Below are 24,479 nucleotides of genomic sequence, written 5' to 3' on the forward strand. Positions count from 1 at the left end.
CATTTAAAAAAATTATGAAATTAACAAACACGAACAAGAATTTCCATGTATATGGTAGAATAAAGAGGTAAGCATATAAAAATGCAAATATTATGCATAGCTTGCTTTTCTTTTTAAATATATAATAAATTCAACATGTTATTTTCAAGGTTGTCCTGCTTGTTTGTGATTCCTTCTGGCCTTCCTTCTGTTCTCTTCTGTACTTTTCAAAAACATGTTTTAATAATCCTCTTTATTTCCTTTTTCTTTCTTTTTTCAATCTTATTTTGGCTCCCTTCTCACACTTTACTCTTTTCTTAGTCAATTAATCAATAAACATTTATTGTGCCTACTATGTTTTACTCTTAGCATTGTGCTAAGAGACAGGATACAAAGAAAAAAAGCAAAAGATAGTCCCTGCCTTCCAAGAGCTCACAATCTAATGGGGGAAAATAACATGAAGGCAGCTATGTACAAATAAGCTATAAATGGGTTAAGTAGGAAATAATCAAGTACTAGAATTAAGAGGGATTAGAAGAGGCTTCATGTAGCAGGAAAATTTTAACTGGTACTTAAAGGAAGCCATGGAAGCAAAGAGGCAGAGACTAATAGGAAGAACATTTAATATGACGGACAATTAGTGAAAATATCTGGAATTAGGAGATGGCATGTCTTATTCAAAGAACAGCAGAGAGGCTAGTGTCACTGGATCAAAGAGTATGTGAGAATGGGTAAGGCAGAAGACTGGAAGGTTTGGGGTTTGGTTGGGGTTGGGGGGAAGGTCAGGTTATGAAGGCTTTGAATGACACAGGATTTTGTATTTGATCCTGGAATTGAGAAGGAGTCTCTGAAACTTATTGAGTCAGGGAGTAGTAAGTGGTGACATGGTCAGACCTGCATTTTAGGAAGGTCATTTTGACAGCTGAGTGGAGGATGAAGTTGAGACCAACCATCAAGCTATTGCAGTAATCCAAGTGTGAGGTGATGAAGGCCTACACGAGAGAGGCACTACCAAAGGAGAGAAAAGGGAGATGGGTGTAAGAGGGTGAAGTGACTTGTCCAGGGTCACACAGCAAATGTCTGAGGCCAGATTTAAAGTCAGGTCTCCCTAACTCTAGGCACAGTTCTCTATCCACTGCTCCACCTACTTGCCTATAGCATTTCTAGGATTATACTTCCTCTTAACACCACTCCCCATCCTCTTTTCTTTCCCTGTTGACTTTAATGCATTCCTATACCAGACTGTGTTTATATTCAACTATCCTTTGTTCATTTCACATAGGTGTGATTTGATGCCTGTTCTCTCCATCCCTTCCTCCATGTTTGTAAATTCTTCTCATGTACCATAATTTTGGTAAGTATCAAGTTCTACTTTCTTCTCAGTGCAGCTAGGTGGTACAGTGGATTGTGTACTGGGCCTGGAGTCAGGCAGATTCGTCTCAGGTGACAGGAACAGTCTGTAGATGGCATTAGTTCTAAGTAGGGGTCCAGCCTTCTCTGGCAGGCTGGCTGAATACTGTGCCCAAAGGTTGAGCAAAGTGAAAACATGGGGGTCACTCAGACTGACTCTTTTCCATTGGCTGACTTTGTAAAGCTGTTTGGGCTCCTCTCTGAACTTGGCTGCTGTAGCTACTAGCAGACTCTGCTACCAACTCTGCATGCTGCACCTCTAAAGCTCACATGGTTACATTATGGTCCTTTCTTTCTCTTGATACTCATTTACCAAAAATCAGAAAAGAATAAATAACACACAAAAACAAAGGAAATAAACATATACATGGTGGTCAAGCTATCATTAGGGATCTAGAAGCAATCCTTCTCACAGGAAAGCTGCCAGGGAAGAGAATTAGAGATCATCTGCTGGAACTTTTAGTATGCTCAGTCAGTTCCTGCTTAGCCTCTATACAGTTAATTATTGGTCCTTCTGGCTTAGCAGCCAACCTTTGATCAATCTTGACCTTTCAGTCACTTATGACAGGAAAATGATTTCCCATATTTCCATGTGTTTGATTGGTAGTAGTTAGAGAATACTGAATGAATGAATGAAGCATTTATTTAACACTTACTATGTGCATTGCTCTGTATAACCCATCAGGAAGAGCAAATGGTCCTAAGGACTGGGCCCTGATTGGCGAGTCACTCATTATATTCATTTTTGCTATTTTTCTGGTTTAGCTGTTTTTTTCTTTTTTTTTTTTTAACCTCCCTTCAGTGCTACTTACTCCAAGCTTCTCAAATCCCTAAAATCGAGTTTTTCCAATAATGGCTCTAAAGCTATTTAAATGGTAGACAATTCTCTAAAAGAATTTGAGGGCCTTCTTGTCAAGGGGTGGTGAGACTGGAGCAAAATCTACTAAGATTAGTTCTTCTCCTAAGGCAAGGGAGGGAAGTAAATCAAGGTTGACTCAAGGGTGATTGGCCGTGAGGGCTAAGGCTCTAGCTATATAGTTTAACTGGCCACCTAAGGACATAAAAAAGGCCAGCTCAGGTAGGTCACTGGAGTGTGAGTCATCACACCCTTTCCTACAGACTAGACACATTTTTGCATGTGGTCCTATCTACCTAAGTCAAATGCTATATCCCGGTTGAGTATCCTTTCCATGCTAACTGGCAAAGTAAATTTCCTAAATTTCCTCTTGTAACCACCAAATATCTCATTTCATTCCAATCTCAAACTTGAGCTATCAGAATGGCCTCCATGTGGCCTATGATTCTAAATGCTGAAATAAGTAGAGACTTTGAGAATATTTTCCACAGCAACATCAAGATTTCCTGCAGCTTATTTTGTCAAAGTATTGGCCTCAGCAATGTCCTTTTAAACAGCTTTCAGTTTTTCTATACTCAATAGTTTCCATTGTCTTCAAGTATATGCAAGTTGTTGAGCTAGTTTTAAGGCCAAAGCATTAAAATTTAATAAGTGTGCTCTTAAGGAGTCCTGATTATCAGTATAAAAATCCAGTGTCACATATATTGGATCCCCTTTTCAAAATTAAATTATCTCAAATTAATAGAGAGAGGACAGCATTTAAAAGGATTGTGACTTTTTAAACTTTTTTTTTTTAATTTTTAGGCAATTGGGGTTGAGTGACTTGCCCAGGGTCACACAGCTAGTAAGTGTCAAGTGTTTGGTCTGAGGTGGGATTTGAATTCAGGTCCTCCTGACTCCAGGGTTGGGGCTCTATCCACTGCGCCAACTAGCTGCCCCAGGGATTATGACTTTTTAAAAAGTGGATTGCAGGGCAACTAGGTGGCTCAGTAGATAGAGCTCCAGCCTTAGTCAGGAGGACCTGAGTTCAAATCCAGCTGCAGACACTTGAAACTTACTAGCTGTGTCACCAAAAAGCAAAAAGGAAAAACCAAAAAAAAAAGAAGTGGATTGCAATCCCTTGTGGCATGTGGTGACCAAGTGGTTTGATGAGGATGGGATCTGAACCCATAAAAGGAAAAGACCATGTCTTTGGGATCTGGATCCCAAAAAGGAGAAGCTCTGGACTTTCCCACATGGCCAAATCTCTGGCTTTCACCTGAGGCTATAATCCTATCAACTGACCTTTCATTATTGCCTATGACCAATCTCCCAGTTCTGTTACCCTTAACCTAGCCTAGCTCTCCATTGTCTATTTGACTGCTTCTTCCTCCTCTTAATCCTAAGGGAGGCTCCATTCTCCCTTGGCCACCTGGTTTAGGTCCCTGGTGTTCTGTTACCTCACAGTCACCCCAGTTTTCTGGCCACTCCCATCCAGATTGTCCTTAGACCCCTCCTCCAGTCACCCCAGACTACTTGGCCACTACTAGATCCCTCCCACAGTCTTTCGATAAAGTCCATCTGGCCTCCATTAAGGTGCTCAAATTCTTAAGATCTGGCCTGCTTGTGTTAGAGATACAAATGCTTAGATTCCTTAAGCATCTGGCCAATATGGCAGATTCTTTAAATCTCACTCATCCCTGACTGATGTTCTAATAATCCTTGTCTTTGGCTGAAAGAAGGCTTGGGTTGAATTCACTTGTGCAGGATCTGAGCATCGTGATTTTGGGGTCCTAGCACCCCTAAATCTCAACAGCTTTGCTTGCTTCTATGTACTGATAAATTGTTGAAATACTTGTCAAAACAAATTCTTTTCAGAGTTTAGATGAGATTGAGTGCTCCTTAAATTTTATGGAAATACTTCAGGGATATATGTAAAGTGTCTGTGAACCCTGAAGAGAAAACTAGTGAGTTCATCAATACCAGTGGAAGTTGGGAATTAGCCTGGGGAATGCGAGTGTGGAGATCTGGGTTTGGATACTGGACCTAACTAATGAAGAAGTAACTTCCCCTATGTGAGTCTGAGTTATTTTCTCATCTGTAAAATTAAGAGGGTTGTACTCAATGATCCCCAATGCTTCTTCCAGAGGCAGCTGTTGTTGCAGAAAATAGAACTTGCGACTGGGAAGACCTGAGTTTAAATCAGGCCTCAGACACTTATGAGCTCTGTCACTCTGGGCAAGTCACTTAACCTCCGTTTGCCTTTGTTTCTTCAACTGTAAAATGGGGATAATAGCACCTTATTTACAGGGTTGTTGTTTTTTTTACCTCAAACTTTTCAGCATAGCCCTTACAGACTTCAGATAGTCCATAAATATTCATTAAGTGCTTGCTTTATGTTCCAGAAATCTGCTTAAGCATTGGGAATACAAAAAAAAGGCAAAAACCTAAAAATATTTCAACAGTAAAATCATGGACTTTGTGAAGAAACATTAGAAGACATTTTAAGCAAAGCAGAGAAGAAATCAAATCCAAAGGGATAAATTATACACAACTATGAAAATTATGAGAATTGACTAGACCTGTGATTTAAATGTTTTTTCAATTAACAAATATCTATTTTCTCTCCTATATTCTCTATGACCATTGATAGAAAATGGGTAAAAAAGATCCTTATAACAAATGTGCATAGGCAAACAAAATAAATTCTCCCATTAGCCACATCTAAAAACATATCATTCTGCATCCTGGGTCCATCACTTCTCTGTCAGGATGTGGGTAGCATGTTTCATCATTAGTCTTTTGGAATTGTGATTGGTCATTGTGTTGATCAGAATTCCCAAGTCTTTCACAATTCTTTGTCTTTATAATGTTGATGTTATTGCATAAATTGTTGTCTAGGTTCTGTCCCCTTTTTATTCTGCATTAGTTCATACAAATATTCCTAGATTTTTCTAAAATAGTCTCTTTTATCAATTCTTACAGCACAATACTATTACATTACATTTATATGCCATAATTTGTTCAACCACTCCCTAATTGGTGGGGACCCCTTTTTACCCCTACAAAAAGAACTGCTATAAATATTTTTGTACATACAGATCTTTTCTTCCTTCTTTGATCTCTTTGGAGTTATAGGTCTAATCATGGTATCACTGGGTCAAAGGGTGTGCATAGTTTAATCACTTTGGGTGCACAGTTCTAAATTGCTTTCCATATGAGAACATCGGTTAGAACAGTCTAACCAATTCACAATTCTATCATCAGCTTGAGTTGTAAGTTGACTGACAGAACGGGAAGACTTGCCTTTTAGCATGAGGTAGCAAACCCTGAGTTGTCTCTTGGTCCTCTCCCTTCCTGTAACAGTGGCAAGGAAATGGGGGTACATAATTAAAAGAAGAGGTGATTTCCAGCTTTGTCTCATTTCTATTGACCTTTGTGGCAAGTGCTCTATCTCTACTATGCCTCCGGAGGACGGCGGGTGCACTGTGCTGTTTCCCCCAACTTCCCTCCTACTTCTAGATGGAGCATGGACTCAATTAGAGGAGCTTGTGTGTGGGTGATTGACCATTAGTCTCAGAGTGGACATTTTTTGGACCATGAGGCAACCTTGTGTGTTCAGAGTCTTAGGTCCTGGATAGGAAACAAGGGAAACTTCTGCATCACACAAGATATCTACTGACAAGCTGGGGCCCAAATCTGACCATTTTACTAGCAGGCATACACAGGGAGTTCTTTGGAAAGTACAGAGTCCAGGTGAAATGTAAAATGCCTAATCAGCAATCCTACAAACTGCTTTATGTTCTGATGAGGTTTAAGTAGCAACCTCCCAGAAAATTCTAACAATAGTTTTAAGTTATTACTGAATCTTGTCTTAAGTTTATTTCTATCACATGTGTGTTTATGAAGGTTCTGGGTTTAATATTCTCTATATGCATAGAAAATAAATACCTATCCCAAACATGATTCATAAAGTACACTCAATATTTTTCTATTCTTCCTTTTGGGGAATTCCTAGACAGGAGGCTAAACTCAAGTTTTAAATAATTCATCCCCAGCAGCAACAGGGTGAGGGTTTAACTATTCCAAAGGTCAAAACAGGAAGTCTAGTCTCTCTCTCATTAGTCAGTCTACTAACATTAATTAAGTGTCTATCATGTGCCAGGCCCTGTGATGAGCTGGGGATACAAATAAAGCTAAAAAAAAATACTCCTTGCTCTCAAGGAGCTCAGTTTAATGGAGGAGACAACATGCAAACAACTTTGTACAAACTATATAGAGGACACATTGGAGTAATCTCAGAATGAAAGGCATCATGCAGAAAGTGGGACTTCAGCTGAGACTTAAGGGAAGCCAAGAAGGCCAGAAGTTAGAGATATGGGGTAAGAGCATTCTAGGCATGGGGGATAGCCAGTGAAAAATCTGAATCAGGATAGGGAGTGTCCTGTGAGAAGATCAATAAGGAGCCCAGTGTCACTATACAGGAGAGTATGTGGAGAGTAAAGTGTAGGAAAACTAGAAAGATAGAAGGATCCAGGTTATGAAGAGCTTTGAAAGCCAAATAGGATTGTATAATTGATCCCAGAGGTAAGAGAGAGCCACTAGAGTTAATTGAATTTTTAGGAGGAGGAATATAGCCAGACATGGCTATTTTAGGAAGATCAATTTGACAGCTGAGTGGATGATAGACTGGAGACAGGGAAACCAACCAGCAGGTTACTGTAGAAATAGCCCATGTGTGAGGTAATACGGGCTTGCACCAAGGTAGCTGCAAAGTTGGAGGAGAGAGGGAACATATAGGAAAGATGTTATATAAAAGTAGAAGCAATAAACACTTCTTTTTTTTTTCCTCTGGTAAGGCGATCAGGGTTAAGTAACTTGCCCAGGGTCACACAGCTAGTAAATGTTAAGTGTCTGAGGCTCAATAAACATTTCTTAAACATCTACTATGTGCCATACATGTACTGAGGTCTGGTGGATACAAATATGGAAAAAGGTAGTCCTCAAGGAGCTAACCATCTAATAGGGGAAGGCAACATACAAAAGAAAGCTGAAGGGAGGGGGAAGTACCTGGCTCAGGCACATGGTCAAAAGTCAAAGAAATGAAGACATGTCTGAGATGTCTGTCTTGTCCTTTTTCCTTAAATGGAGGAGTTTATGGCTCCACCCTCCAATCAGGGGGCAGAAGGTACTGCTGAGGTATGAATAGAAATGCTTGGACTTGACTGTACATGGAGAGACAGAAAATGAGAAGTTGAGAATGACAGGTTGTAAGCCTGGGAGGATGGTGGTCTTCTCAATAGTAATTTCAATAGATAATGAGTTAGGTTTTAGACATGTTTAGTTTAAGATGTTTACTGGACACTCAGTTTGAGATGTCTAAAAGGCAGTTGGAGAAACAAAGCTGGAGTTCAGGAAACAGGTTAGGCTTGGACTAGTAGATCTGGAAGTCATCTGCATAGAGATGATAACTAAAACAATGGACATGGATGAGATTGATAAATTAAATAAATATAGAGGGAGAAGAAGGGGGATAGCCATCGTTAGCAGGTATAACCTGGCTGAAGATTCAGCAAAAGAAACAAAGCAGTGGTTAGGCATGTAGGAGAATAAGTAGAAAGCAATGTCAGGAAAACCTAGAGATAAGAGAATATCAAGGAGAAGGTGATCAACAATGTCAGAGGCTACAGAGAAGTAAAAAATAATAAGGATTAAGAAAAAGCAATTCGATTTGGCAGTTAAGAGATCATTGGTGACTTTTGAAAAAGTAGTTTTGGTTGAATGATAAGTCAGAAGCCAGATAAAGGAAAGTAAAGGAAAGTGAGAGAAAAGAAATGGAGGCACCTGTTGTAGATTGCTTTTTCAAGTTCAGCCACAGAAATGAGGAGGGTTATAGGCTACCAACACTCAAGTATGGACAATTCAAGTGAGGGTTTTTTGAAACTGGCAGAGATATGGGCATGCATTCACAGCTAGAAGGAAAGTAGACAGCAGCCTGGGAGCAAATGAAGATTAGTGAGAAAGGGGGCAATCTGATGGAGAAGACTGGGTAGAATGGAATTAGCACCAAAGGCAAGTGGGATAGTGAATCAATTAGGGAAGGTCCCTTGCTGCAGTAAGGGCCCAATTGAGATCATGCAACATAAACTTTTAGTGGACCTAGTTAGCAAAATTTCATGATTTTTCTCTGACTTCATTCAGCAGTGCCTTTAGTAGGAACAAAAGCAGTGAATGGTGGGAGCAATCCAAGGCTCCAGTTTGAGAAGACAACCTCCTAAATAGGATTAATCCACAAGATACTCAAGAGAAGAAGATAGGGTAGAGTTAAACTGATTCATAAGGGGGTTTAGGTGGGGAAGGAAAGAGAGTATGGTCGATGCAGGGATGATGGCCTGGGAAAAAAGTGAAGGAGGTTTTGGAGGTCAAAATGAGGACAAAGAACAGGGCTTGCAGTCGAGGGAGTGGAGGAATGACAACAGATTGATCAGATAAAGAGATTTCACAGTTTATGAACACAGATAATTATTTGGGTGCTTAAACACTGTGTGGAACATCTCCATAGATAAGTGGAAATCACCTGGTAACCTGTGGTATAACCTTTATATGGGTTCCAGGGTGGAGAGGGGACAGCCACAGACAGAGCTCCTAGAAACCTGGCATCTTTAAGACTTATAACTCTGACCTTTAGATTCAGAGATCAAACACAACTTAGCATCCTTTCTCCTATGCACTTATATTCTAATTTACTACAGATATTAGTGTACTTGTTTCAACTCCCCTGCTGTAAGTGGAAGCTCCTTGTAGCTTATTTTAACTTCATATTTTATCAAGTGCCTATCTAGTCGCCTGAACTTTTTGTCTGGATCTTTGGTTTCAACACTGTGGAGAACTCTAGTATGGAAATTTCGTCCATTCAATACAGATAACTGGTCTGTAAATTTTAGTCTTATAGTTCTCTGGTGGCACCAAGAGGCTAAGTTACTTCAGCTAGAAGCAGAACTTGAACCAAGGTCTTCCTAACTAGGTCCCTAGATCTCTGTCCAGCATAAGATGCCTCTGTACATAGGGAGCTTATTAAATGTTTACTAAATAAAATGATCCATCAACTATTGACAGATAAGCTAGGTGATGAAATGGGTAGATCGCTGGATATGAGAGTCAGCAAGACCAGACTGAACCCTAGTTCAGACGTTTCCTAGTTGGAATTTGGGCAAATCACTCAAACTCACTCAGCCTTTTTCCTAATGTGTAAAATGTGGATACTAATAGCAGCTACCTCACAGAACGTGAGGAGCAAATGTGATAAAGGTGGAGTGCTTTGCAAACTCTGGGGAGCTCAACGCTAGCTGTCACTATTAAATTGCTCTATAAAATTAATAAAGCGCTCTGCAAATGCTATTATTATTATTATTAAATAAGGCAGCTGAGGCTAACTTAAGCGACTTGCCCAAAGTCACGGAAGGGCGGGGGAGGGAAAGGCGTGCAAAACCCGGGTCTTGAGCCTCCGGCCAGGGAGCCTGACCCACAGACCCCTTCCTAGTCCTACCCCCCCCCCCAACTGGCGGGCGTCACATGCCTAGCTCAGTTCAGGGGCATCCTCCGGTTTCCATGGAGACAGAGAAGGAAGTCTGGCCCTTCGGCCCGCCAGATCCACCCCACGGGCTGTTCTCTGAGGGCCTCAGGCCCGGTACCTGGGAACCCTACCGGCCATGCACGGACACCCCCAAACCGGGGCCAGCGGGGAATGCCTCATAAGTCTCGCCGCCGCCGCCCTCAACAAGATGGCTGGGTGCACACTAGTCACCTTCCTCCAGAGCCCTTCTCTATGGTCATCGCCCACCTCAGCACCCTCCCTTCCCCTTCCCTCCCCGAGGGAAGGTGGGTGGGTGGAGGCTGAGGAAGTCTTCCTTCACCTCCTCGCGCCTCACGCTACTGGGAGAAGTGAGAAGTGGTCTGGGCGCCTGCGCAGGCCCAGGCTGCCCGCCCAGAGGCTGGCGAGCGGAAGTCGCGTGACCCCGGAAGCGACTGGAGGGGGCGCGCGGGCGGGGTGGAGCCGGCCGACTAGGTTCGTCGTTAGTGCGGGAGGGAGCGCGAGAGGCGGTGGACGCATCGAACCCATCGGTGAGTGAGTGACCAAGCTCCGGGGACTCCACCTTCAGTCCCGGAGCCGCCGCAGCTCTTCCGGATCTCCCCGGGAGGGTGGGACGAGGAAGGGAGAGCCGCCGCCGCCGGCTGGATGGGAGGGACGTCAGGGTGGAGCCGCGGCCGCTGCAGCCACTGCTGCTGCCTTTGTTCCTGCCGCCCCCGGCCTGGGCGCGACGTCTCAGCCCGGGGCCCGGGGCCGGGGTCTGGGGTGGGGGCCTCGGGGTACTCCTTCCCCGGTCCTGCTGGGAGGGGGCGGTGGAGAAGGCTCTCTCCACGCAGGGACGAGGGGCATCCGTCCGGGTGGAGGCCGCGGGAGGGGCAGCGCAGCCGCCGGGGCACGGGGGAGGTGACAGCTGCTCGGGGCTTCCTGCTGGCTCCCTAGCAAGGTGGGGGACTACAGGAGGGGGAAGCTGCCCACCCATCCCCGCCCCTTCCTCAGCACATCCCTTCCGGCAGAGCCCCTTAGAGGGAAGAGGCAGAGATGAAGCCCAGGCAGGCAGAAAGAGCCAGGAGCTGGCCAGAGGCACAGATGGCGTCCAAGGTGAGCCGCGCCCACGTGGAGAGGAGAGGAGAGGAGAGGGGGCAGCCAGAGGCAGGGACAGGGAGGTCCAGGCACGGAGGAGCAAGCCCCGGCTCCTGGCAGGAAGCGAGTGGGGCGAGGCGGCGTGCCGAGATTGACAGCCCCTGGAATGGAGGGAGCTCGAGGAGCCCGGGGGTAAGCCAAAGAGGAAGTGACCCTGGAGGCAATGGAGACTTGGCCCTTTGGACCATGTTTAGAATTCAGTCGTTCTTTGCTTTCTGTGCTCCACATTTGCTCTTTAAAATTTTTTTTCCCCTTTTTCAGGGAGCCACCCACACACTAACAGCATCCTAGTGAGACTGGCTGCACAGTATGTTGTAATGGGAGGAAAAAAAAAAAACATTAGATGTCAAAGACGGTGAACTCCTCCCATTACTCTGTGAGCTCCTTGAGGGCAGGAACTGCCTTTTTCCTTTCTTTGTGTCCCCTGTGCTTAGCTCAGTGCCATACTGCTACTGTGTAGTGGGCCCTTTTGAAAATAATTTTGGCCCTCAGTTTCCTCACTTTTTTTTAAAGAGGTAGTTGGACCAGATCAGGGCTTTCTCAACCTTTTTTGTTTGTTTTATGAACTCCTTTGGCAATCTGGTGAAATCTAAGCACCCCTTCCCAGAAGAATGATTTGTTGCCTACATTCCTGGAAGGACATTAAATTTCAGTTAGTGAAAATAGAGATGTGATTTTTTTTTACCCCATCCAAATTCATGGACTCCTTGTCCCCCCCAAAGTGATCCCAGGTTAAGGACCTTTGGATTAGGTGATTTCTTTGGTTCTTTTCTGCTTTAATACTTTATGACCCTAAATACTTACTTTCTGAGATTATACTCACTGTTTCTAAGGAAATGTAATACAGGTTGGAGTTTTAATATTAAATAATTTCTGGGCTGCTTGATTTCTTTGACTTTTGATCCTAAATTTATGCCTCGAGGGATGTTGGAAACTGCTTAAAATCGTCCTTTTCCCATGCCTAAGCCACTTTTTTCTGTGATTGCTCAGTTTATGGGTATTTAGGGAAGTAGAGTTATGGGTCCTTGAAATGGTTTAGTCAGGGCCCTGAGCCCTGGGGTTATTCTAGGAACCTCATTCATTTCCCAGATTGATCTCAGACTCAGGGAGATGATGGATAGTGACCTAGGATGTGAATCTGTTTGATCTCCTGATTTCACATAACATTCACATCTCATATGACTTAGGTGATTTCTGCAAAGCCAAATGCAACATGAATGGATTTTAAGTGGTTTCATGGTGATGCTATAGAAGGATTGGGATGGAAAAGCAAGAAGAAATTTTAAATCAGTGAGCATTTATTAAACAGCTGCCATGTGCCTCACTGCTAGATACGGATGTTACAAAGACGAAAAAGGAAACTTCTGCCTTTGAGGAGGAGCTAAAGGTTCAATCAGGGAAAACCAAATATGCACATAAAAGTCTGTACCAAATTACTTTGTGTAAGGTAAGCCTGGTATGAAAGACCTCATGAGGGAGGGCTTGGAAAGAAGAGAGATATTCTAAGAGAGAGGATCCACCAAACAGGGGGCACAACCTGTGCCAAAGCATTGAGGCAAGGATTGGAAAGTTGTGTGTACAGGGAATAATAGCAAGTAGGCCAGTTTGGCTTGGACCATAGACTGCTTGAAGGGAAGTAACGTGTGATAAGTCTAGAAAGATATGTTGAAGCCAGATTGTAAAGGGCTTTAAATCTCCATTCAAAGGAATGTTCACTTTTATCCTACTGGAAGTACGGAGCCCCTGGACCTTCGTGAATAGGAGAGTGACAGGGGCAGGTTCTACTTTAAGAATATCCATTTAGCAGGTTTTTGGCTTACTGGTTGTAGATAGAAGAGACTGGAGGTGAGGAGACCAATTAAGAGGCTATTCAATTAACCAGCAAGCATTTTGTAATTGCCTATTATGTACCAGGCACTGTGGAATGCAAATAAAATAAATGAAACAATGCCACCTCATTAGTCTCATAACTTTGCCAGGTTATGGTCTACTGGACCCAGATACTTGGTAGCTGAGGGCCTGAAAGCTTCCATGGAAAAGGTGGTGCTTGAGCTGTGTATCAAAGAAATAGAGATTCTTTGATTTGGAGGTGAGGAGGGATTGCATTCCAAATATAGGGGAACAGCAAGTGCAGACAAGGTACGACGAACATGGGAGATGGAAGTGTCACATATGAAGAATAGAGAAAAAGGACAGTTTGGTTGGATCTCAGAGTATGAGAAGGGGTATAATGTCTTACAAGACAGAAAAGATATGATAGGGCCAAGTTGTGAAAGGTAAACAGAAAACTTTCAGTAGTCCAGGCAAGAGGGAGTGATAAACCTGAACCTTTGAATCCCAGCTTCATAGAACAAATCCCCATAGTAAAAGGATTTGTTCTGTAAAACTTGGACTCAGTCAAAAGGCTGCACTCAAGGACTTCGAAGCCACAGGTTCTCCACCCTTGTCATAGAATCATCACAAAGTTGTTTGGATTTTGGGTTTTTAGGAGGTGAGGGAAGAATTTACTCTAAGATGGTGAGCTTAGGTGACTGGAAGGCTGGTAGTACCCTCAATCAATAGAAGTAGTAAAATTAGGAAGTGGAATGGATTTATCGGAAAGATAATGAGTTTGTTTTAGTTATGTTGAGTTTAAGATACCTACAGGACATCCAGTTAGAAATATCTAATGTAGGCCTGGAGCTCCGGAGATTGAATAGGGCTGAATATAGAGATCTGAGAGTCATCTTCATAGAGATAATTGAACGAATATCGTTGGAGTGGAGGACATCACCAAGAAGCAAACTTCTTAACTTGGGATCCATGAACTTGTGTTTGTTGTGTTTATTTTTAAAAATACTTTGATACCTGTGTTTCATTGTAATTGGTTTCCTTTGTAATTCTGTATATTAATAATTCTGAGGAGTAATGAGGTTTCACCTGATGTCCCCCAAGGGGACAATAACACAAAAAAGGTTAAGAACTTTTGATGTAAAGAAAGGAAGAGAGCCCAAGATGAGCCTTGGGGGTCGGGCAGTAAACACCCAGTTGAGAAGTAGGATATAAATGTTGAGCCAGCAAAGGAAAATGAGAAGGAGCAGTCCTGTAGGTGGGGAATGAAACCAGCTATTTATTAAGCATTTACCATGTGCCATTAAGTGTGCCTAAGCATTGAGGATACAAAGACAAAACAGGGAGTTTGTGTAACGATAAGTAATACAACATATAAAGATTGTATATATAAGATGTAGTGCAACTGGAAGGTAATCTCACAGGGATCTTTTGGTTCAAGCTGGGATTTTAAAAAAAAATTTTACAAAAAATTTTACTAGCTGTGTGACCCTGGGCAAGTCACTTAACCCTATTGCCTAGCCAAAAAAAAAAAGTTTTTAGTGATGTCTTCACCATAATTTTATCCAATATTTCTCACCCTCTCAGAGAGCCATTCAATAGAACAATATTTTTAAAGACTAAAAAAAGGAGAAAAAAATCAGCAATATTGATCAATAAATACATCCAAAAAGTATGAAAATATGTATAATGTACCACCACACATATGGACCTCTATACAGGAGAAGGTTGAGGTCTCAATCTTTGGGGATATGCATGTTCTTTGTAATTTCACAACATTGTAATCATTATATACATATACGTTGTTTCCTTGACTCTGCTTTCTCTTTACTCTGAGGAGGTGAGATTTGAGCTTAGTCTTGAACAAAAGCCCAGGAAGCCAGGAGGTAGAGGTGAGAAGATAGAAAATTCCAGGAATGGGGGACAGGCACTGAAAAGGCATGGAGTCAAGAGATAAGGGTCACTGGGGAGAGACAGCCAGAAGGCCAGTGTCACTGGATTGTAGAGTGCTGGGGGGAGGGAGGGAAGGTGGAAGAAGACTGGAAAGGCAGGAAAGGGTCAGGATTGAAAAGCTAAATAGAAGATTTCATATTTGATCCTGAAGGTAATAGGGAGCTGGTGGACTTTATTGAATAGGGTGGATGGGGGCTGACACATTCGGAACTGCTCTTTTAGCATTTTTGTGGAAGAGGAACTGGAGTGAGGAGAGATGAGGCAAGGGAACCAGCCATGGCAGTAGTCAGAGGTTATGAGAGCCACTGTGGCGGCTGGGTCGGAAGAGAGAAGGCAATGTGTATGAGAGATGTCCTCCAGGTACAGATAACCAGACGAGGCACAAGATTGTCTGTGAGAGAGTGCTTCTGGGTGATTGAGAGGATGGTGGTGCCGATGACAGTAAAAGGGGATGGTTTTGCGGTGTGCTGGGGAAGAAAATAAGTTCCTTTCTGGCCAGGTTGAGTTTGAGATTGCTTAAGGGCCATACAGTTTGAGATGTTGAGGCAGTTGGTAATATGAGACTGGAGGTCAGGAGAGAGGTCAAAGCTAAATATATGGACCTGAGAATTATCTGCATAAGAGATGATAATTGAACCCATGGGAGTTTGTGAGATACTATACTGGAGGCAGAGAAGAGAACCCAGGACAGACTTTTGGGGGAACACCCATGGTTTGGGGTGTCATCTCAGTGAAGATTCAGCAAATTAGACCTATAAGCTTCGGTCAGACAGATAGGAAACCTAGCAGAGAGTAATATCAAGAAAACCTGGAGAGGAGGGCCTATCCAAGAGAATGGGGTGATTGGAAGTGTCAAAGTTCACAGAGAGGTAAAGAAGTAAACAGGAGAAAAGTAGAACAGGTTGAATAAATAGTCTTTTGAGCTATGAGTAGTAATGTGAAGAACTCTGGCAAGACCAAGTGGATTCAAGTCTTTCTCAGTTTTAATCACCTTTCAAATAAACTTTAGGGGTCTAGACAAGCCTGGGGCTTTAGCTCTTTAGCAGAGGGAGGACTTTAATGTAAGGATTAGGCCTGGAAATGACTGGCTGTCCAGGATCTAGATACCCATATTTCCTTTATAACTGGGCTCCTCTGGGACCAGGACTAGTGTCGGAGAGTGTAAAAGGTTGCTGACCTCACTGCACTATTCCTTCAATCTCCACTCAGACCTTCTCTAAATGATTTACTAGTCCACTCACCATAGTGATTTTTTTTAACCTTTTTACCCCCTCTTCAGACCTCTCATGACCACCCCTTTCCTCACCCTCTCAGTTGAGAACTTTGCTCCCTCTTTAGTTGAAATAATTTGAGTCCATTTAACAAGAACTCCCCTTTCTCTCCCTCTCATGTCATATCACTCAGATCCCTTCCACTGTCTTCTCCTTCACCCCTTTCTCAAATGAAGAGTGGCCCTCTTCCTTCAAGACTGACCCCTCTAAAACACAAGCGATCCGGTCTCCTACAGGGGATTGCCCCCTCTATGGTTCCCATTCTTTCATTTATCTTAAGTCTCTGCCTGTTTAATAACTGCTTTCTTACTGATGACAAACATTCCCACGTCTCTTCCATCTTCAGATAACCTTGATCACTTGATCTGTCTATCCCCTATTAACTGCCGTCCTATAGCTCTTCTCCCTTTCTCAACTAAACAACTTGAGAAAGCCATATATAATAGGCTCTTCCTCTTCCTTTCCTCACACTTTTCTTAATTCTGTGCAGTCTGGCATTTGACCTTATCATTCAACTGAAACTACTTTCCGAAGTTGCCTCTGATCTCTTTATTGCCAAATCGAATAGACTTTTCCCAATTCTTATCCTTCTTGACCCCTTGGCAGCCTTGATCACTGTTGATCCAGAGGGACTGACCATCTGGGAACAGTGCTTAAGCATGGCACCTTCAGAAGTAATAGATGTGCAGGAAATCTTTATGGGGTGGTGGGTAGGTGCGGTACAGAGGGTGGTGTTGAAGAACCTACCTTTGAGGAGAGATGGAAGTCAGGGTTCTTTTCTGTGTTTTTCATATGTGTGTGCAGCATCCTTGTTCTTCCATGACAGGATGGAGTCTTGAAGACTTATGTCTAGCATGTGTGAGCCAGGACAAAGTGAAGCAGGGCTGGGCTTCTGATGGGGTCCCTCAGCACAAGGACAGGCTTGGCTAAGAGGAGAGTCAATCCCTCCTGCTTTATCTTTGAAAGACTAAGGTTTAGGCTTGGGAACTTGTCTTTGGCAACTCTTTTTCTAGGAAGGAGGCCTGAGATGAGCTTGGTTGATGTTTAATAGGAGAGATTGCCATGGTGGGTATGTCATCAAACTTGAAGTCCTTTGAGCAAGAGCTTGAGTATCAGTTATTTTATGCTCATGGGGTTAGCAAAAGTTCCTTTCTATACTATGTGCTATAGGCACTGAAACAGGCTTTTATGTAGCCCTGTGTTACATCAGTTTATGATAGAGAGCTGTGTAGAATCAAGGGAAGTGAGGGATTGGGTAGTTTCCAGGGACTTCTCAGGAATTCATGTAATAACCATTTCTTAAGTGCCTGCTGTTTTCAAAGCACTTACCTCAAATTTTCTCATGTACCTTGGCTATGGTGATATGCAGCAGTGATTGCTGCAGTGATTGTTGTCCAGGGCAGAGATCTTGCTCTGCAGTGGAGTTATTTCATAATTCGCCTGCTTTAAGGAAGGGGTTGAACCTCAGAGTAATAGAAGTCAAGTCCTCCCTGTCGGTCCTCACAAAACCACAGCTGGGAACTGCAGTGGGTGGTTCTATAATTTTGCTGTGCAGATTGCCTTGTGTTGGCTCCAGGAATAGTGGGTGCAGAAGGGGTGGGGGAGCTTTTTCTTTCTCCCTCCTTCTCCCTTTATCTTCCACCCTCCTTGCTCCCTTACCCACTCTTCTCCCCCCATTCTCTTTCTTCCGCCCCAGCCTTATCTTGAGGCTGTGCTGCTGAACCTCTCCCCTCTTCTACAGGTTTTCAAAGCCCAATCAGGTGGTGAGCATGGCAGAACAAGAACCTACAGCAGAGCAGCTGGCTCAGATTGCAGCTGAGAACGAGGAGGATGAACACTCTGTCAACTATAAACCCCCAGCACAGAAGAGCATCCAGGAGATCCAGGAGCTGGACAAGGATGACGAGAGCCTTCGGAAGTATAAAGAGGCCCTGTTGGGCAGTGTGACTGTTTCTGCTGGTAGGAGCCACTTTGCAGGCCTCCAGGAAGGGTTCAGGGAGTGCTTGCCTAGGGCAGTCTCCATGAGGTGTTGGGCGGATCCTGACATGCACGGTGCAAACTGTGCCCTGCATCTTCTGCCTGGGGTCTCTAGGGGAGCTTGCCTGGGGAGAGCATTCTAACCAACCTACTTTCCTCTCCATGCCTTCAGATCCCAATACTCCTAATGTCATTGTGACACGCCTGACCCTGGTGTGTAGCACTGCTCCTGGTCCCTTGGAGCTAGATCTGACTGGTGAGTACAAGTGGAGGGACCTGAGGACTATGAGAAGGTAGAAGGGGGCCCCCTTGTCATCACTTAGCCTTGATACAAGGCTTCCCTTGGCTTCTGTCCTGGCGCCCTCTGATGGTGACTAGCTAAAAATACAGCCAGAGAGAGACTGGTTTAAAGCCAATCATAGTTGGTAGAATCAAGAGTTGTGAATGAAGTGGGCTGAGTATTGGGGGGCAATGTAGAGCAGTGGTCCAGTGATAGACTGTTGGGAGCAGAGTGCCAGAGGAGAGGAATGGAGGAAAGGAATTCACAGTCACAGAGATTGTTCTCTTCAAACAGGTGACCTGGAAAGCTTCAAAAAGCAGTCATTCGTGCTGAAGGAGGGTGTGGAGTACCGGATAAAAATCTCCTTCCAGGTAAAGCAGAGTGGCTGGGGAGGGCTTCCAGATGAGGAATCTGGGCAGGCTCCATTGAAGGCCCAGAATAACTTTAATGGCTTTGTACCCCTGCAGGTGAATAGGGAGATCGTCTCAGGCATGAAGTACATCCAGCACACTTACAGAAAAGGCGTCAAGAGTGAGTGTGGGAGTGGAGAATGCCTTAGGCATTCCCCACTCCCTGGGGACCTGGGGAGGCTCTGGCTTCCTCATCCGGATCACTTCCAGTGGGTCAGGGCAGCTCTCCTATCTGGGGAGTCTCTAGGCCTATTTGAACAAAGACACCGAAGGACAAAGCCAATGGTTGAGCCTTACTTGTCCCTGGCCGGAGCTCTCGGCCCCTGCCTTGGAATCTTGTGCCTGGCCTGTCAGTTATGTATTGCCTTCATTTGTGCCGACCTGGGGCCCTGCTCAGCTGGCCCCTCTTTCTGCATTGGGATCTAGGGCCACCATCCCCAGGCAGGGCCCACCCTCACCCTGTAAGGCCTAGCCAAGACAGACGTGGGACCAAGCGCACACAGATTGGGAGCTGGGTCTCCTGTGCCTCCCTTGCTTTCCCTCCCTCCCTCACTTTGATGCCGCCGGTCTTTTGGTTTGGTGTCACAAACTCTGGAGGCCCTCGGCAACAGGTTTGGAATTGCCTGGCTACTTCTCCTTTTCAGATTGGGGAAATAAACTCTCAATGTTAGGCCTAGGGGACTTAACCCCACAAATAGCCTGGAGCAGTAGATAACAGGCTCTGCAAGGGTTGTGTCAGTATTCTGTCTCCCTTCAAGAAGGGGTAGGGGTGTCCAGGCTAGTATCAGTATTTGTTTTTTTCCCCACAAGAGCCTGCAGATAGGTGTGATGAAGGATTTCTTGGGAAAACATTCCCTAGGAGATCTAGTTTCCAAAGAAGATAAACCTCTCCTATTCCCCTCCCGCACCCCCACATACATGTGCTTCACAAAGCCAGCTGCTTTGCTACTAAAAATCATACCACATGTTGCCAAACCCTGTCTTCTAGCATATTCACAGATTTCTAAGTTGGGGATAGAGAAAAGGAGACTCAGAAGTAGGCTTTATAGCATGACTTCCATGTCTTTCTACAGTTGACAAAACTGACTACATGGTGGGCAGCTATGGGCCTCGAGCAGAAGAATATGAGTTCCTGACCCCCGTGGAAGAGGCTCCCAAGGGCATGTTGGCTCGTGGCAGCTACAACATCAAGTCTCGCTTCACAGATGATGACAAGACGGATCACCTTTCCTGGGAGTGGAACCTCACCATTAAAAAGGAGTGGAAGGACTGAACCTATGGCCGTAGAGAGGGAGGGAGGGAGGGAGGGAGGCATCCCCAGACAGTGGCCACAGGAGAACCCTACCTGACCCTGACCCTGAACCCCCTACCCCCATCCTACTTTCCTTCTCAACCCCTGATCCCATACCAAAGTGCTGACCGGGGAGTCCCCACCCCCACCTGACTGTCTTCTCACACCCCTGGTCTTTCTCCTCTGGATGGGGGATCCCATTTTTGTCTTCTTGGGCCCCTTTTCCGCCTCCCAGGTGGTTATCGTTGTTTTTCCTGTTGTTGCTTCAGCCCAGTATCTTGCTTGGAGGTGGGGGCTTCAGCCAAGGCCTAAACTTCCTTCAAGTCCCAATTCTTCCCTTGGACCAAAGGGAAAGGGGTTCTGTTCTGGACTTCAACAGGAATTTAAATTCTCTTCCCTCAGCTGCTGCAGCCCCACCAATCATGTCTTGTTTCCCCTTGGAGGGGGGGTGGTGCACCACAGAATCAGGGTAGTGAAGAGACCTCTGGCCTTTCTACTGCCCCTCTGTGTGGCCATCTAGGGCCTGTCAGTTCATTCATTGCTGTCTGTAACCGTGTAACCATGATGCCTTAACATGTGGAACGTGTGCTATGTGGGGAGAACTGCTCCCCCAATCACTAACCTCTGGCTCCCTGTGTCTGCATGAGCATGTGGTTCCCTGTCCCCACCTTCCCTCTGCCTTCGCTAATTACAGCGACTTGCATTGTCTGTCTGTGCTGCTGCCCCTTCTCCCTAGCTTGCCCAGGGTGGGTCTCAGCCCGTCTTTCTCTCCCAGACCAGGGCTCCAGGAACTGCTCCCAACTGGTGAGAGCCGAACTGCCAAATCTCTAACCTGTTCCTTCTTTCTGTGCCCCACCCCCACACTCCAGAGAGCTGGGGTTTTTTCACTCCCTGGGGACCTGGGGAGGCTCTGGCTTCCTCATCCGGATCACTTCCAGTGGGTCAGGGCAGCTCTCCTATCTGGGGAGTCTCTAGGCCTATTTGAACAAAGACACCGAAGGACAAAGCCAATGGTTGAGCCTTACTTGTCCCTGGCCGGAGCTCTCGGCCCCTGCCTTGGAATCTTGTGCCTGGCCTGTCAGTTATGTATTGCCTTGATTTGTGCCGACCTGGGGCCCTGCTCAGCTGGCCTCTCTTTCTGCATTGGGATCTAGGGCCACCATCCCCAGGCAGGGCCCACCCTCACCCTATAAGGCCTAGCCAAGACAGACGTGGGACCAAGCGCACACAGATTGGGAGCTGGGTCTCCTGTGCCTCCCTTGCTTTCCCTCCCTCCCTCACTTTGATGCCGCCGGTCTTTTGGTTTGGTGTCACAAACTCTGGAGGCCCTCGGCAACAGGTTTGGAATTGCCTGGCTACTTCTCCTTTTCAGATTGGGGAAATAAACTCTCAATGTAGACAATTGTGTTTGCTTTTTTCTGTGTCAGCGGGGTGGGGTCTGATGGGTTTAGGATTTCAGTCAGTGACACAGGCTGTCTCAGTGTGAGAAGACAATTCAGCCTCCAACACCAATGAGCTGGAGCAGCTCTAAGATAAAAAAAGACATCAGAAAATAAGGGCCTGGGCCTTCCCGGGTGCCCTACACTTGTTTTCCCTTTCCTTATTCTGTCCGTGGCTTAGAGCAACAAGTCTTCCCCCACGTTATCTTGGACTCCTTCCTGGGCCAGGCCCACAGAAGTGAGCAGTGCAGCTCACCCACTTCTGACCTGCTTCTCTCCATGGTCCACAGTGCCCCACCACCAGCTGTAGGACCCATGTGATAAGCCACTAGCCTGCTCATTCTGGTTGTCTGCCCAGCTGTCCCAGAGCAATCTGTGGGGTGGGGTGGGGTGGGGTGGGGGCTGGGAAGTCCTACTGCTGCTTGTTGTCAATCAAGGTTATCAGCTTCCCTTTGTTGCACCGAAAGAGCCAGGATATAACTACTCCATGCCCCACTCCTTATCTCAGGAACAGCTGTGAGCTAAAAAGGAAAAGTGGGTCCCTGGGCTGGGGGAACTAGAAACCTCCTTTCAGCATGTAACAAAGCCCAGATTTGTAGCCTGGGCCTCAAGGAAACAGCCTGGGGTTGGCATGCTGCCCATCCTTCAGTCAGCTTCATGATATTCGTGGAAAGCTGATGTGTACAAAACTGCTGATCACAATGGGGTTCAAATAAAACAAGGCAGTTGTTACGGTCATGATGGGGAGACGTGTAAGTAATTACTATAAGATGAAGGAATTGGATTAGAAGATCACTAAGCCTCTTTCTAGCTTTAACATCTTATGTTGCTTTTAAGACTGGCATAACTAGTAATTCCTGTGCCCTGTATGTTTCACTCCCCATCTCAATTAAAGAACCAACCCATAATAATGGCAGCTCATGTACACATAGTGTGCACAAAATACAGTGATGTAGTGACGTGCAGAGTTCTGAATCTGGAGTCAGAGAACTTGGGCCCAAGACCCAATTCTGCCTTATATGCTTATTATGCCAGATACTGGGACACAATTATGTGTAAAAAAAAAATTCCTAGTGCTTTTGTTTAAATAAAGACAAGCACATAATTACATACGAGGTTTAAAGAATAAATGCAAAGCAGTCAAATACAAGGTAGTTTAGAAAGGTACTAATGTTTGGGGAGATAGGAAAGGCTTCAGAGAACAAAAATGGTACTTAGGTTGTACCTGGAAGGAAGAGGGATTCTTTGAGAAAGATGTGGAAGGAGTACATTTCAGCCAGTAAAATGGTACAGCAATGGTACATGGAATGATGTCTTGTTAAGAACCAAACTCTAGATCACAAATTGCATGAGGGTTGGTGGGTGGGTAGTGTCCAATGAAGCTGGAAAGAGCTTGGTTGTGAAGGGCTTTAAAAATTAAATGCAGGAAATTCATATTTTATCCTAAAAGGAACAGGGAGCCATTGGAGTTGGAGAAGGAAAGTGACATAGATCTTTGCTTAAGGAAAAGCACTTTGGGAGCAGTGTATTGGATGGACTAGAATGAGGAAAGACTTGAGGAAGGGAGTCAGTAGGCTGTTGAAATCTAGATAACAAGAGGGTGTAAGCAGAGAGACTGAGATCTGAGTGACGTGGAGGTAAAAATGAATATTTGGGGTAAGGAAGAGTGGGAAAAGTAGGGCATAATGCTGAGGTTAGAAACTAGGAGACTGGTGGGACAGGGGTGTCTGACAAAAACAGGTAAGTCACTTAATCTTTGTGGGTCTCAGTTTCCTTATCTCTAAGAGGAATGGGTTGGGGCAGCTAGGTGGCCCAGTGATGAGAGCACAGGACCTGAGTTCAAATCAGGCCTCTTGACACTTGACGCTAGCTGTGACCTTGGGCAAGTCACTTAACCCCAATTGCCTCACTTAAAAAAAAAAAAAAAAGGAAAGGATTAGATCTCAAAGGGCTCTTCCAATTTTAAATCTATGGTTCTATAATACATATATTTTCTTATTTGATCCTCACAACAACCCTGAAAACTAATCAATCAATAAGCATTTATCAAGTGTCTACTATAAGCCAGGCACTGTGCGAAGTGAGCACTGGGGATACAAAGAAAGGTGAAACTAGAGCCTGTCCTCAGGGAGCTCCCAGACTGGTGGGGGAGATAACATGCAAACTGCATCTACACAAGATAGATGTATACACACACAGCATAATTTGGAGAAAGTAGGGGCTGTTATCCCTGATTTGCAGAGGAGGCCCAGAGAAGTTGACTTGCCCATGTTCACACAGCTAATACATGTCTGAGGCAGGATTAAAGTCTAGGTCTTCCCAATGCCCAATGTCACCCTCTATCAATTCTACCATGCTGCCTGTCTAACGACGGGAGAATGAATGCCTTTCCCAGGCCCCTGCCACCAGACTAAATAACAGTAACCAAAGTTTTAGTCAAGATTTAGCCCACTGCAGAATACTATGCAAAAAACTCAAAATACCAACACACCATCCCTATCCTTGTAGAATGTGAAACTCATTGGGAAGATAGGACAAATGTGCAAAGTTTTAGAGGGTGTCCCAAAAGTCTTAGCACAGCTTTTAAGCTTTTAATAGCTTAAAACTGTATTTTAAAAAGCAACAATGGCATTATGCCAGAGGTCCTATAATAGAGGAATGATGAATTTAATCAGGGAAGATTTCTTAGTGATGAGTTCTGAGTTGTGTTTTAAAGGAAATTTAGTATTTTTGAGCAAGGTGTTTTGAGTAAAAAGGAATGTTTGTGAGTTTGAAAATGGAGAAATTAACAAGTCAAAAGATTGAAGAATTGGAAGGCATCCAAGAAATCATCTGGTTCAATGCCCTCATTTTATAGATGAGGAAACTGATGCCCAGAGAGGTCAAGTGACTTGCCACACGGACACAGGAAGCATATCAATTTGAGTGGAGCAGAGAGTGTGTGTTCAAGAGTTGTGAATGATGTGGGGGTGGGTTGCAAGGGCAGTTAGTGGAGGCCCTTGAAGTCCAGGCTGCTGAAAAGTTTGGGTTTGATAAGTAATAGGCGACCCACTGGAGGTTCTGGATCAGAGGAGTG

At 44.7% G+C, this 24,479-nt stretch overlaps 1 protein-coding gene across 1 annotated transcript; it reads left to right on the forward strand.

Annotated features, from left to right (window-relative positions):
* Positions 1–10,245: 10,245 nt before the first annotated feature.
* ARHGDIA (Rho GDP dissociation inhibitor alpha) lies at positions 10,246–21,366 on the forward strand. The gene is made up of 6 exons (XM_027850127.1): positions 10,246–10,345; positions 17,748–17,965; positions 18,156–18,239; positions 18,558–18,634; positions 18,731–18,794; positions 19,747–21,366. The coding sequence occupies exons 2-6, from the start codon at positions 17,776–17,778 to the stop codon at positions 19,944–19,946; spliced, it is 615 nt and encodes a 204-aa protein (XP_027705928.1). The 5' UTR covers positions 10,246–10,345; positions 17,748–17,775; the 3' UTR covers positions 19,947–21,366.
* The last annotated feature ends 3,113 nt before the right edge of the window (positions 21,367–24,479 follow it).

The sequence above is a fragment of the Vombatus ursinus genome, unplaced genomic scaffold (assembly GCF_900497805.2).
Source record: "Vombatus ursinus unplaced genomic scaffold, bare-nosed wombat genome assembly UNPS02008996.1, whole genome shotgun sequence".
NCBI lineage: Eukaryota > Metazoa > Chordata > Mammalia > Diprotodontia > Vombatidae > Vombatus > Vombatus ursinus.